The 15,918-nt window shown below is 36.2% G+C and overlaps 1 protein-coding gene across 1 annotated transcript; it reads left to right on the plus strand.

The window, feature by feature from the left end:
- Nucleotides 1-2,654: 2,654 nt before the first annotated feature.
- On the plus strand, nucleotides 2,655-3,448 carry LOC149139171 (toll/interleukin-1 receptor-like protein). Its single transcript, XM_089450621.1, has 2 exons — nucleotides 2,655-3,280; nucleotides 3,421-3,448. Exons 1-2 carry the CDS (start codon nucleotides 2,655-2,657, stop codon nucleotides 3,446-3,448), a joined length of 654 nt encoding a protein of 217 aa, XP_089306747.1.
- The last annotated feature ends 12,470 nt before the right edge of the window (nucleotides 3,449-15,918 follow it).

A 15,918-nucleotide genomic window follows, 5' to 3' on the forward strand; every position in this document is an offset into this window, starting at 1 on the left:
ATCGACTTTCTTTCTTGACCATCATATTTTAGGATATCCCTGAATCTGTAATAGATGTAAGTTTAATAATTATCTAAACATTATACATTTTGGAATTTTTTTTTTTTGGAATTTGATTTGGTTAGTGAAATCTTAATTTTGGTCGTTCAAAATTAATTTTTAAATACCAAGTTAAAATAGAATAATCATTTGTTATCTTCTCTTTAATTATTCAAATTTCTAAATGGAGGTTGCAGTATTGAGCATAAATCTCTTTCCTAAAGCAGGTGCATTGAAACAATATGAGGAGAGATCAACTCTTTAATTATACAAATTTCTAAATGAAGGTTGCAGTATTGAGCCATAAATCTCTTTCCTAAAGCAGGTGCATTGAAACAATATTAGGAGAAATCAACTTTGAAAGAAGCAATGCCACTAAAAGATAATTTTGATGAGATGTATTTTTAAGAATTAAAGCTTTGTTTAAGGGTATTTTTATGTGGATGATAGGATTAAATTATTGTTTTTTCTCTTGATTATCAAATTTCAAGATATTTCTGAATTTGTAATGGATAGAAATTCAATAGTGTTCTAAACATTATACCTATTGGATATTTTTTTTTTTGGAAATTTGAGTTTTTGAGTGAAATCTTTATTTTTTTTCAAAAATTAATTTTTTGACTCTATATGAATTCAGTACCTAAAAAAGCTTTGAAACGAATTGGGAAGATTTCACCACTTCAACTTGTGATTTCAACGGTATACTACCGACAATTAAACCTGAAAACCTCCCCAATATATAACAAATAACGTGCAGTGAGAATTAGACCAGGACATGTGGGGCGTATGAGGACCAAAGAAGAGAGCGGCCACAGGTGAAGGTGAATCGTTCTACTTTCGTCTGAATCTCTCTATATGTAGTAATGTGAATGGCAGCAACAGCGTCTGCCACGGCTTCCTCCGACTCCTTCCCCTGCGGTATTCAAACTCTTTCTTTCCAAATGCATTCCCACCGGCTCGCAAAATCAAATCTAAATCCATGGAGCGTTGACGAAATTCAAAGTTGAAACTCAATTCAGAAAAGATCCATGGGTTCTACAAGCCAGTGAGCATTTATAATTGGCATGCGCAGAGTGACAGACTCATCAACCGACTACATAGTCCATACCATCCGAAGTTTGACTGCCTGCCAATAGCGGAAGGTTTGTTCAGGTGAATCACTCTGGCGTGTCGTGTGACGAAATGGGGTTTGGGAGCTGTGGGACCAAGTGTATAATCCCAAAGACCTAGTGTATAAGTCCAGAGTCCCCGAGATAAAGTTTTGGAGTTGTAGGACCTAGTGTATAAGTCCAGAGTCCCCGAGATAAAGTTTTGGAGTTGTGGCACCAAGTGTATAAGAACTAGTTTTGAACCTGTGGGACCAAGTGTATAAGTCCAAAGCCCAGTTGTAAGTTTTGAACATGTGGGGCGAGTGTATAAGGTTGAAGCTCGAGAAATTTTTTTGGAGCAGTGGGACCATGTCTATAAGCCCAAAGCCCGAGATAAAGTTTTGGAGCTGTGGAGAGATGATAAGCTTCGTTTCTCTGAACAATTTTTTCAAACGATCCATTTTCAGAATGCTATTAAACTGATTACGAATATCTTCATAAGTCCGATAACTTAGGGTTCAGTGCCATTCTTTTTCAACCTCTCATTTCCTATCAAAGATGCAGATTTTTTCTTTTCATTTTTTTTTTGAGTTTCTCATTTTTTTTACATTTGAAATGATGAGACCCGGTCCTCAACTCACTCTTCTTTTGGAGTTGTCCATCTCCTTTTTCACATCTGAGATGATTAGACATGGTCTTCAACTGTGCTATTAATAGTCTAGCATTTCTGGTAATTTTGGCACCAAAATATATCTTCTCATCAAATGTCATGTTGAAATCTTTGACATTTCTGGTAATTTTGGCACCAAAATATATCTTCTCATCACATGTCCTGTTGAAATCTTTGACATATAGAGATTTTTTTGAACCAATCTATTTTTTTCATTCATGCTTTCAACTTTTTTTAAGTAACTTAACAAGCTAGCCACAACCTCCATCAGAAACAAACCAGTCTCAGCCAACAAAATCTCATAAAAAATAATTAATATGATTTTGAAATTATTAATAATTAAATATTTTTAAATTCTTCCTAATTTTCTCTACTTGTAATCTGACATAATACACCCCACATACTACTCCCCAAACTTCACATCTATAATTCACAACGGTCGTAACAGCCATAAAAAAAATTCCTAGTCTTCTCGTCCCATAATCCCATAATTCTGCTTTAAGACCAACGTGAGATCAGGATTCTCAGATTCATGTAACATCAATAAAGTCGTAGGAACAAAAACCTTTGGAGATGTAGGCCAAGGTGTAAGACCAGGATCCTCATCTCCGGTTGTGAAACCACTGAAGTAGTAGCACCATGCGTACCCAGGCTGTAGGACCAAGTGCATGCATCCAAAAGTCAAAAGCAAAGCTTTTGGATTTGTGGGCCAAATGTAACACTAGGATTCTTAGCTCCAGCTGTGAGACCAGTAAAGTCGTCGCGGAGGATATCAGAAGATGAAACTTTATAAATCGAGAAACTCTACGCATTTTGTTGGCATAGATATTGCTTTCCTTCATTAATCTGAAACAGTCATGTTCGGTGAGGGCGTGCTTATTCCCTCTTTCACCCCACTTTCCATCCCCTCCTTTGCCGCTTCAATTGTGATTGCAGTGACCGCCATTCATCTCCTCCTTTACTGCTTCAATTCTAATGGCGGAAGAGAGAGGACGACCTACAGAGGATACGACGTATTTCTCAGCTTCAGAGGCCGTGATGTGAGAAAAGGCTTCGTTGACCATCTGTACTACGCCCTCGACAGCGCAGGTTTCCGAGTATTCCTTGACACATATGATCTCCAGAGGGGGAATGACATCTCCATAGGTTTACACCACGCAATTGAGAACAGCCGCATTCTGATTCCCATATTCTCTACCAATTACGCACAATCTGCATGCTGCCTCAGAGAAGTCTCTCTTATCGCACGCCAAGTACAGGAAAAGGGGAAGAAGGGGTCGGCCATAGCCGTCCCTCTGTTTTACAATGTCAGTCCTTCTCAAGTTCGGCATCCAGATCAATCTCATGGCAGCCCGTTTGCTGAGGCATTCCAGGGGCATGAGAGCCGTGGTGAATACGGCTCGCAAGAAATCCATGAGTGGAAGGCTGTTCTCTTCGCAGTGTCCAATCTCTCTGGGTGGTCACTTCAAGATGACACCAACGGGTTAGTAACTAATTACTCTTCCCTGCTCAGCTTTATTTTTGTTCTTATTTATTTATCGGTTTCTACATCGATTATACGCTTAATATTTCTTCAATTTTAGGTTTGTACATCAATTCTTAATATTCCCAAACTCTCCGCAGGTATGAAGAAGCATGGTTAAACGTGTAGTTGAATACGTGGCTAAAGCATTGAAGAGATAGTCAGCCAGACAGTCATTTTAATACTGCTCGTCCATCGCCGTGCATATAAAGAGGGTGGATCTGATGGGCGTGTGTTTTGTGTTCTCTGTTCTCTCCGTTGCTCAGCAGTGTGAATAATGTCATATCGCTAGTTCAGCTTACTTAGATAAAGAAATGTGATTCACAGTACATGGGTATTAGGTCTATTGATCAGTATGGCATTTAATCGACGTTGTGCATGAGTTACAGATTCAAAATGCATATAAATTCTTTTGGAACGTGTCAACTTCTCAGACTTGTCATTTTGTGAAAAAAGGGAAACATTGGTAAAGGAACGTATTACTTTGCAGATTCAAAATGCATATAAATTCTTTTGGAACATATCAACTTCTCAGACTTGTCATTTTGTGAAAAAGGGGAAACGTTGGTAACGGAACGTATTACTTTGCTAGAATGAATCTATTACTATATTTATAATATATAATTATTATTATGTGGGTTGAATCATAGTAATTTTGCTTAATTTAAGGGAAACATTGGTAAAGGAACGTATTACTTTGCTAGAATGAATCTATTACTATATTTATAACATATAATTATTATTATGTGGGTTGAATCATAGTAATTTTCTTATATTATAAGTGTGGTACATTTTATTGAGTTTTGTATTTTTTATTAATATATTTATGTTAGATAGGAGATTTTTGTAATTTTATATAGTAGAGAAATGTTTTTCAAATTATCACATTTTTATGATTCGGTCAATGAACCAACTAATATGGTTCATCTTTAGGACAAACCAACTAATGTGGGATGAACCAACTAATGTGATTCATCCTGTTCATCTAATATGGTTCATGCTCCGCACGAATCATATTAGTTGGTTCGAAATGTCGACCAAATATATTTATGTTAATTATTTCTGAAAAGTGTTTTTATAATTTTCTTAATTATTAAAAGAACGGTAGGAATTTAAATTTTATTAAATATTCTAAAATTTTTTTAAAAGTGGTAGTAAATCTAAAGTATGTTATGTATTTTGTAATTTTTTATTTAAATTAATTAGTTAAAAAAGATCACAAAATGAGTTGTGATGTTTTTAAACTTGTGGTATTGATAAGTCATATTTTTTTTACAAGTAATACTCCATACATTGATAAGCTATGTTATTGTCACAAAATCTATTTACCATTTAAAAATTCCTATGACTAAAAATCTGGTTACATGTTTCTCTAAATACATTTATGTTTAACTCATATTAAATTTCTTTTATAATAATAATAATTTTATAATTTAATTATTATTTGTAATATTTTAATTTTTATCAATATAATAATTTGATATTTTTAATAATTATAATTTATTATCGATTTAATTTAGAATTATCACTCATTATAATTTATTTGATTTAACTATCACAAATAACTTATATCAAAACCTCAGTTCTGCATTTTACATAAACATATAAATATTTCAATTAAAAACTAATTTAAACCGTCAAATTTGTATTTTATAGCCTTCTCTGAACCGTGACCTCAACCAAGACTGCTTTCTGAACCGTCACCTCATAAGTGCCATTTTGCTCCTGATTAACGTACACTGGTAAATGTCATATTTACATGTTTTGCAATGTATCTTGTTTTCGTGGGCATGATAACGTTCATAATAATCAGTTAACAGTAAGCGATGTTGGTTGAAAGAACAAATTATCTCTTTTTCAAAAATAAGTTGGGAATTAGATTTAAATAACTCATAGGCATTTCTTTTATTGAAAGTTGACATATTAATTTTTTAAATTGATAATGTCAGCTTCATAAAATTTTCACAAATAACTTTGCCGGGCAGGCCCAAGGGCTCTTGCAGGATTCAATAAGCTTTTGTTCTAACAATTGTTTTTCCAGTTTCGAGCTGCTCAGTTATTTAGATTTACATCTGTGAATGTTCCTATTTCCACTAGCCAGTCTGCATTTTAAAATAAATGTTTAAATTCTTTTGCATTTAATCCAATATAATGAGCAGCGGAGGAAGGGTTAAAATACGTGTGATGTTTTAGTATAGTGTTCAAGAGGCCTACGTCAGAGAAGTGCGCAGCAAAATTCACCAACTTTTCACAAATAACTTCATTGCATTTTTAAATACATGGTTAAGTTTTTTTTGCATTTAAACCAATATAATGAGAGGCGGAACCGTTAAAATACGTGTGATGTTTTATTCCGTGTTTAAAATGGATTCGTGGCGAAGGAATTGTTTGTTAAAAGTGGTTGGAATTTGGGTAAAAGATATTTACTTTTTTTTTGTTGACAGTGTTTAAATCATATTTTTGATGGTGGAAATAGATTCAGCATCATCAAAAATTTATGTAACATCTAAAATTTTGAAGTTTGACAATGTTAACTTAGATTTACAAAAATCCCTGCTAGTTTTTTCAAAATATAACTGAAATTTCCATAACTTTCAAACCAGAAAAGCAAACTAAGACTTTCAAAATTTTACACGTCAATGTTTTTCCAGAAGCCTAGTGCTCAACAAAATTCACCAGCAAAAAAAATATAAGGTTTGATTTCTGCACATTCTTTAAAAATTTAAATAATATTATAAAATGTCGTGTGAAACCTTTCTGAAAAATTTAGGTTATATCTGAAAATTTTGGTTATCTATTACTACAACTTGGAGTTATCAACATTAATTTAGCTTGTATGAGAAGTCAAACATGGACAACCCTCAGATGCCACGGCTTGATCAACGGGAGGGAAATTTTCTGTATCATTTGGTGTAACTATCCTCCCAAAATGCTGCCTCGCGAACCTCGTTTTCTCTTTCCCTTCTGGAATGAACCATGTCAGTTTTTAGGCTTCTATTCATGAATATTCTCATTGTAATGGCTTTTTCGTTCGCGGAAGAGATATTGCAACCTATATGGCTATGATGAGAACAATGGTTGGTGTTCTGTTAGTGTATACGTGTCTAAGTTAGGGTTTCTGTTGGTGTACATGTACTTAGACTAGCTATGTTGGTGTACATGCACCTAGATTAGCTCCAGTTAACTTATTGCTTGCATGTGGCACATGTACACATTAACATAAGATAAAACACACTTAGCTTTAGTTAGCTTTAGTTATTGCATGTACAACTAAGCTTAACTTAGTTGCTTTTATGTATTTATTCTAAAACTAATATTGTAGAATTAATTTTTCATTCTTTTCTCAATTCTTGCTCGCTTCCTTCCTTCTCTTGCAAGCTTGTTTATTGTTTTGCAAATCTAGATCTGTGTATCTCAAAAATCTTACATGGTATCAGAGCACAGGGATTTGTAATCAGTGCACAAGCAATTTTATTTGCAAGTTCAGAAGATTGAAGCAACAACGAAGAATGGAGTATAAATTGGAGTTTTCATAATCGGCAATTCTCACTCCATATAATTATTTCGAATGGAAGCCAAAGATTCAACTTCATCTCAGAAGTAGAGGCTTATTTCGAATAACCATGGAAACGGAAGTTGAACCAACATCGGCAATGGAGAAAACAAGATATTTCAATCGCATGGACGAGGCCTTCGGCATCCTATGTTTATCTATTTCTCCGGAACTGTTATTTCATGTTGAATCATGTTCAACTCCAAATGAAGTATGGAAAATTTTGGAAGGATTGTTTGGAAAACATGATGAAATGCAAGGTCACATTCTCGAAAATGAGTTAAACTCATTAGATCCGAGAAACTTTGAGAACATTCAAGATTTTTTCACAAGGTATAAAGCCTTGTTGGTTCAGCTGAAAGGATGCGGGATCGACAAATCCAAGCAAGAAAATCAGTTGATTCTTTCCATTTTATCAAAACTTGGTCCAGAGTATGCAGTATTTGTCTCTACATTCCACACAGTCAGATCTGCAACTGGTGCAGCTTGGAAGATGCCCTCACTGGATTCTTTTATTCAGTCTTTGATGCATGAGCAAGATAAGCTCATCAAAATGGGCACAATTAAAAATTCCAAAGCACATGCACTTACTGTGCATGCAAAAGGAAAGGCAAATTCCAAAGACCATCAGAAAGGAAAAGGGAAGAAGGATCCTGATCCAAGAAAGGGAGGACATCCCAAACCCCCTGATGGATCATCTGGCTCAAAGGAAAGGAAAGGAACGAAAGGGCAATCAATGTGCAATTATTGCCACCGTGATTTTCATCCTGAATCTGCATGCATGAAAAAGACTATAGATCTTATGGCGCAGACACTCCAGTAACACAATCTTGGAGACCACATTCCTGAGAATGTTAAGAAGAAGTCTGGAGAAAAAGCACCAGATCCAAGAGGTAACGGGCATGCTTTGATTGCTCTTCATTCTGCACCACAAGAATGGATCATCGATTCAGGAGCTTCACATCATATGGCTTCTTCAAAGGAATCCTTTTCTTCTCTACATGCATACGCAGGTCTTCCCATTCTCATGGGGGATAATTCTGCAGTTGCAGCAACTGGACAAGGAAGAGTGCAATTCGAAGATGGAAGTTTTGAAAATGTCTTGCATATTCCAAGGCTTTCTGTGAATCTTCTCTCAGTGTATCAGATGACACACACAGGCAGTGGAAGGAAAGTGGAATTTACCCCAGATTCCGTGAGCATTTATGACATGCAAACCAATTTGAAGATTGCATCTGGCAAGGTAAATGATCAATCTCGTCTGTATACATTTTCTGATTTTGTTCCTCAATCAGATTCTATTTTACTACTTACGCATGCAAATGAAGAAAGTAGGATTTGGCACGAGAGATTTGGGCACTTGAATTTCAGATATATGCAACAGCTTAGTAAGCAAGGGATGGTCAAAGGATTGCCAACCATTGAATTTTTAGATGGTGTTTGTAATGGATGTGCTCTTGGAAAGCATCCACAAGAAAAATTCGAGAAGGGGCATGCATGGAGAGCCTCTTCACCTTTGGAACTTGTACACAGTGATCTCATGGGTCCATTTCCGGTGCTTTCAATGAGCAAAGAAAGATATGTGTTGTCATTTATAGATGATTACACGAGATTCACTTGGGTTTACTTCTTGAAACTCAAGTCTAAAGTTTTTCAACATCTAAAGATTTTCAAAGCGCATGCGGAAAATCAGTCTGGAAAATGCATCAAAATACTCTGCACAAATAATGGGACGGAATATGTCAACAAAGATATCAAGAATCTTTGTGATGAAGCAGGCATACAGTTCCTTACACTCCACAGCAAAATGGCGTGGCTGAAAGGAAAAATCGATCTTTGAAAGAGATGGCTAATTGCATGTTGCATGCAAGATCTCTTCCGTCGAAATTGTGGGCCGAAGCTATTAATTGTGCCTCATACATCCAGAATAGATCTCCTCATAAATCTGTTACTGGAAAAACACCTTTTGAGGCTTGGACTGGCATGCAACCTGAAGTTAGTCATTTCCGCATTTTTGGATCTCGAGCATGGGCCCGCATTCCTCTAGAGAAGAGAAAGGCTTTGGAGCCTCAAAGCAAAGCATGCATGTTTGTTGGATATTCTGATGAAGTCAAAGGGTACAGATTGCTTGATATCGACACTGAAGAGCTCTTTATTGAAAGGAGTGTAAAGTTTGACGAAGATATTTCGCATGCACGAGTAGATGAACTTGTTACCAAATTTTCATCACCACTCATTGATGAGTATGCAGATGAAACTTCAGACCAGCATTCTGATGAAGATGAGTCTTTTCCTGTGACCCCTATTAGACCACCAGTTGTTGAACATCGAGATCATACTTCTGCATGTAGTTCGGAAGATTCTCGACCACCTTCAACACAAAAATGGCGCAGCATGAGTGATATCCTTGATGATCCTGCCTCTATCCCTCTGTTTGAGGAAGATCTGCAAGCACTCTTAGCTATGGAGCCATCCATGCCCATGCATGCTTATATGATGCATGGATCTGATCGACAAACTTATGCAGAAGCAAATGGGCATCTTGAATGGGAAGCCGCCATGGATGAGGAATATAACTCTCTCATTGAGAACCAGACTTGGGATTTGGTTCCGCTACCTTCAAATCGCAAACTTGTGAGATGCAAGTGGGTTTACCGGACCAAGAAAGCATCAAATGGCCAAGTTAGTCGATATAAGGCACGATTGGTAGCAAAAGGTTTTCAGCAAGTACATGGTATTGACTATGATGAGACTTTTGCTCCAGTGGCAAAAATGGATTCCATTCGGCTAGCTCTCTCCATTGCAGCAGCAAGAGGATGGGAGGTGCATCATATGGATGTGAAGAATGCCTTTCTTCATGGTGATCTCGAGGAGGAAATCTACATGGAGCAGCCACCGGGATACATGCAGAATTCATCTCTGGTATGCAAACTAAAGAAGTCTCTCTATGGCCTCAAGCAGGCACCTAGAGCATGGTATGCAAAGATGGATTCTTATTTGTTATCTCAAAATTTTGTACGCTGCAAATCTGATTCCAATGTTTATTTTCTGAAGAAAATTGACTCCTTGTTGATCATAGTACTCTACGTAGATGATCTTTTGATAACGGGTAGTTCAGCTTCTGTCATTACTAACATCAAAACTGCATTGCATAAGCGGTTTTCTATGACAGACATGGGCTTGTTAAATTTCTTCCTTGGACTAGAGATCCATCAGCGTGATTCTGGCATTACCATTTTTCAACCAAAATATGCCAGAGATCTTTTGGCACGATTTCACATGAGTGACTGCAAGCCAGCAGTCACACCTTTCTTATCAGGGATAAAGCTTGAGAATGGCAAAGACACACCATTGGTTGATTGCACATTGTATCACCAGCTTGTGGGAAGTCTTCTTTATCTCACTCACTCCCGTCCTAATCTCTCCTATGCTGTCGGAGCAGTTTCCAGATACATGCAGGAGCCACATGAGTTACACTGGAATGCTGCAAAGCGCATCCTTCGATATGTCCAGGGGACAATCACCTATGGGATTCATTATGCAGCCAATTGTTCTTTGAATCTCATCGGGTTCACAGATTCAGACTGGGCTGGCGACACCATTGATCGCAAGTCTACTTCCGGTTATGTACTTAGTTTGGGATCCGGCCCAATTTGTTGGTCAAGTAAGAAGCAGGCTGCCATTGCTTTATCATCAGCAGAGGCTGAGTATAGAGGAGCAGTCAATGCCACTATTCAGGCAATTTGGCTACAACATTTCCTATCTGAGCTTGGGATTAGTTTCCATCATCCAATTGTCATCTGGTGCGATAATCAAAGTACGCTAAAGTTTTGCAGAGATCCAGTGCAGCGGCATCGTACCAAACACATCGAGATCCACATGCACTTCATTAGAGAACTCATTCATGATGCGATCATCGATCTTCAGTACTGTCCTAGTTCCGAGTAGATTGCTGACATCTTCACCAAGACTTTCACTGAGCAGAAGTTTCGATTCCTGCGAGATCGTCTCGGGGTGAAGGACACGACTACCTAGCAGTTGTTTTTTCTCTACTTTTGCATTATATTTTGAGGGGGGGTTTTCTTTCCACTGGGTTTTCCCTCTTTCCTCCTTTTTATGCATTGTATATGGGTACCTAAAATGGCCGTGTTGTCGAGACTCATTCATTTTGCATCACACTCACCTAAGTTATGCTTAAGGGGAGGTGTTGGTGTACATGCACTTAGACTAGCTGTGTTGGTGTACATGCACTTAGACTAGCTGTGTTGGTGTACATGCACCTAGATTAGCTCCAGTTAACTTATTGCTTGCATGTGGCACATGTACACATTAACATAAGATAAAGCACACTTAGCTTTAGTTAGCTTTAGTTATTGCATGTACAACTAAGCTTAACTTAGTTGTTTTTATGTATTTATACTAAAACTAATATTGTAGAATTAATTTTTCATTCTTTTCTCAATTCTTGCTCGCTTCCTTCCTACTCTTGCAAGCTTGTTTATTGTTTTGCAGATCTAGATCTGTGTATCTCAAAAATCTTATAGTTTCCTTTTTTATTTGTTGCAAAACTTTTAATATCGATTCTAAAGATAACTTTAGAATAGCCACGATTTATGTTCATATATATAGAAAGGGTTCAATATGTTATTTTTCCTTTTTCCTCCCTCTTACATTTGTGATAACCTCCCTGGGTATTCCTCACCACGGTTTTTACATAGTACTTTAAGAGATTATTAGATCTAAGTTCCTCCAAACTCGTAGGAACTACATCAATTCACAAATTGTATAAGTTTTTCCGTTACAAGGATTACAGTATCTTTGCATATTTCTAATTAAAGTAAATAAAGCTTGTTCTCGTTTTCTCAATCACGCGACATGCTAACGGCTACAGGTAAAAAAAATAAAATGGCATCACAGGATTTCTATAACCCAAGCAGGGTTTCTCCCGCACATAACCATATTTGACTGTTTCTAGGTTACATTTTTTATAACCATATTTGACTGTTTCTAGGTTACATATTTTTTTTTTCCCTTTGCATCTTGACGGAAGTGTTTCTAACCCTTCTCTTCGTCGACACGCAGGTATTATACCAGTCTGGAGCAATGTTATCGAAGTACCCATTTGGACGTTCTTACCTATGTTTTCTTTTGCTTCCAGGTTCTACAACCACGAGGTCGAATCCCATTAAAATCATTTGTTGTTGGCATAGTTTTTAGTGTACTAAGACCCTAGGAAAGGAAGTTTATTTCCAAATTTAAATTCTTCTGGAATTTTTCGTTTGTATTTCATGTTCATATATAAATAAAATATAATTCTAGCAGTGGCAAGTCTGCAACCATTACCGTCGTGAGAGTTGTAGCGTAAAAGAGAGACGGCTATTATTTATACAGTTTATTCTTCTTCTCCTTTTCCTCGTGTTGCTTAATACTGTTAAAGTTTGTATGTTACTTTTTGCAGTGAAGATATTTCGATTATTTATGTTAAAACTCCACTATGATTGTACAAAGTATGGTATTGGGGTTTTAAGGGTTTCTTTCTGTATTAGAGCTCTATATACAAATGCCTCCACTTTTTTCCTTTCATAGGCTGTAATAAAAAAAATCATGGGTATTAATCCAATACCTAGGCTATTTATTTTTATAATGAAACCTGGAATATATTTATTCAAGCTGCCCCAGGGTTCTTTATAGTTTTCTTTGACATTGAAGGTCATGAAGTTGTACTTCGAATGTCAGTGAACAAGTAGAGCTCTAAAACTCTAGTCTTCTGGAGTTTTGGTGTTTGGAATCGATTTGCAGTATGGGTGTTCTAGAAAAATTTATGCTATATGTAATAGCCTTTTATTAACACAAAGATGGTTGGTTTTTTCTTTGTGAAAATAAAATGTAGAGATAATATACAGTTGTCAATTGAAACACATTCTTTTTTAAGTTGTTCATTATTGAAATTAAGACTTTCACTTCAAATTTGATCGTTGCTCCTCCACACACGTTTCATAATAGAAAGTAAGTATTGAATAAGTAGGTCTAACATAAAATTAATTAGAGGCTTATAATTAAAAAATTATGTTACATGTTTTTTTAAATGTGTATTTTTAATTCACATATTAATTAATTTTATGATTATATTAGTCATAATAATTTAAAATGAAAATTATAATTCAATTATTGCATAAGATAAGCTCTCCAACCCAATATGGAAGAGATGTTATAATGTCCTGTCTTGTCATGTCTTAAACATTTTGACCCATTTACATTACATATTAAAAAAAAGAAGTAAAAGTAATAATCAAAATAAAATTGAGGTAAAATAGTCAATTTACCATTGATAGTTTTGGGGCTGAAAGTTTTTACAATGATGATTTTTCCAATAGTAATTTTGTTTAAAATTTTATAAGCAAGATTTCCTTAGATTATTGAGCAATTACATAGAGTACAAGCATGTAGAATGGTCGACATACCTTGTTTGGATTAAACATGTTCAAGAAACCAAAAACCATGTCTAATGTGAAACTATCTTCCCATAGATGGGAAACGAGATGGTCTCTGTGAGCACCTTGAAGCAAGATTTTAACAACAAAAACAAAGTTAATATATAAAAAAATAGAAGAGGCTGAAAAATAAGTATTACTTTATTCCAGATAACCCTCCTATACATGCTGAGAATTAATTGAAGGGATCATCCTAGCCTTCAACCATGATGGTCTTTCCCACTTCGCTAGTGTTCCTCCAAAGTATCTCTTCCTTTTGCTTGTCCTCTATTACTGCCTTCGCTACTAGTGGCCTACTCCTTCCCATCACTACCCATTAGTATTTATTATTTAGATATATTCTCCTCCCTTCTTGTAAGCACCATCTTCTCAGGACTTGCGATTTTTCACCTTGAGATACCAATTCGAAGGACTTGAAGAAGAGGATTCCTAGCTATCTGAGGGATTAGAAGGCACAGGAAATGGGGGTGGTGGAGGGAACTGAATTCCCAAAGCTCTAGCCAAGACACAAAATGTAGGCCTGCCTGGATAAGAGCAATTTGGCATTCACAAATTTGGTGCTCATAAATTTGACACTCAAAAATTTTTTGTTCACAAATTTGGCGTTCTGAAAGCTAAGACTAGATCTGTTCAAGGGAGATATTTGACAATTGAGTAGGTTCTCCAAAGGCTTGGTGCTCTTCTCCTGATTGAGTTGATTGTCCTTCTCTTCCGGCTGCTTCCTCATTGTGACAATTTTAGCCTCAAGGTTTTCAATTCGGCCCTCCTTCTCTTTTTGTTGGCTTCTGATAGCCTCTTCAATCCTTCTCATCACATGCAACTGGATCTTTAGACTGAGGAATTCTTCTCTCATCACATTCTCCTCCTCATCGGAAACCTTAAAAATATTTTCTTGATATTTGCATGTAGTTGTTAGCCTAGTAACCTCAATAAATAATTTCTCCATTATATCCATAGTTCAGTGATATTCAGCTTGAAGAATCATCAATTTATCACATTCATCAACCTGATTGTTTGATTCAACAAGGCTAACATCAGATCTATCTAAATCATAACTCAAAAATAATTCATCTGTATTTATACCTTCGGATATGTTGCAATAGAGCACACAAGGTTTTGTTAAAGATTCATTTGCACCATTCACACTAAGGGGATGAGGCTATGGCTCAGATACTTTGTTCTATGAGGCCTTCTTCTTATTTCTCTTTCTGATCTTCTTGTCTTTCTCTTCAGTGTTTCTACTGTTTTTGCCTCCATACAACACTTGCAATCTATCCCAAATGTCTTTTGCAGATTTCAAATCTGGTATCTTCTCCATATTTGCATTATAGATATTGTCATTGATAACACACTTTGCTTGTGTATTTTGCTGCATCACCTTTAGTGGGGAAGAATCTATGTGATATCCTTCACAAACTAACTTCCAAACATCATATCCATAATTCAAAATTTCTCATTCAACTTTTTCTATCCATACATTTTAATTTGTAACACTGAGAAGAGGGACTCCTTGATGATCTATCTGGAAAAAACAAAACAAAACAAAACAAAACAAAATAAAATAATTTAAAAATTTCACTCGGATATGCTTTCCAACAGTTAAGCTACTATAAGAATGCCCCTCACCCTCGGGGATGTGATCAATCTGATAACCCAACTTCCCTAGTACAACTAGAGAAATGGAGTAATAATAATATTTTTTTGTCTTTCTTCCGAGTTTCGAAAACCCAAATAGGACACTATTGCAGTAAATTGTACACACAAAGAGTCATTGGTTTGTAATCCTATGCCCTATTAGGATCACTAGATAAAAAAAAGATATGGCTAACCCAAGACAACAAAAATTACCAAGTCAAATGATCATGTAAGCAGTCTCCATGCAGTTCCTAATTCCATAGGGTTTAAGTAAGTACCTTGCCTCCTCGCAGGTTGGTGAAGGGTTTTGGGCTTGACGAAAAATTCCCTTTCTCCAACCCAGAGGACTCTTCCATTCGCTATGGATCCCAATCCTACACATAAACACAAACAAATAGAGACAAAAAATATTTTTCTACAGAAGAACCTTAGCTCAAAACGTCAAGAAATACATGAATATAATTCATTGCAAATATTTATATAAAGGAAGGGAACATGAATCTTAATTAACCATATAACCAAGAATACATCAATACCTTCATCTTTGGTGTTCCTTTCCCAACTCCGATAGAGTCTCCCCACTATAATGAACAACTACTCAAAGAATCATGAAGCTCTCAAAACTGAATCACAGTAGTAGCATATGACTCTCTAGCTCAAGCTCTCTCCCACAAATTCTAACTCCAGAATTCTGACTACAAAATTCTCACTCCATAATTCTAACTAGCCTGACCCTCTAGGATAGCCCAGTATAAATAAGAAGTGTAAGAGTCCCAGGAGGATGAATGTAGATGCCTAGGACTAAGAGAAGTTAGAGAAACTTCTCAATAATGTGTCCTAGCCAGCTTGAACGGATGAGATAAGATCATGAGTCAAACTCATCTCCTATGAATCACAAGTCTCTAGAACAAGTCCCCAAA

Source organism: Pinus tabuliformis, chromosome X (genome assembly GCF_031772625.1).
Source record: "Pinus tabuliformis cultivar Carrire ecotype Pingquan chromosome X, CPIR1, whole genome shotgun sequence".
Lineage (NCBI taxonomy): Eukaryota > Viridiplantae > Streptophyta > Pinopsida > Pinales > Pinaceae > Pinus > Pinus tabuliformis.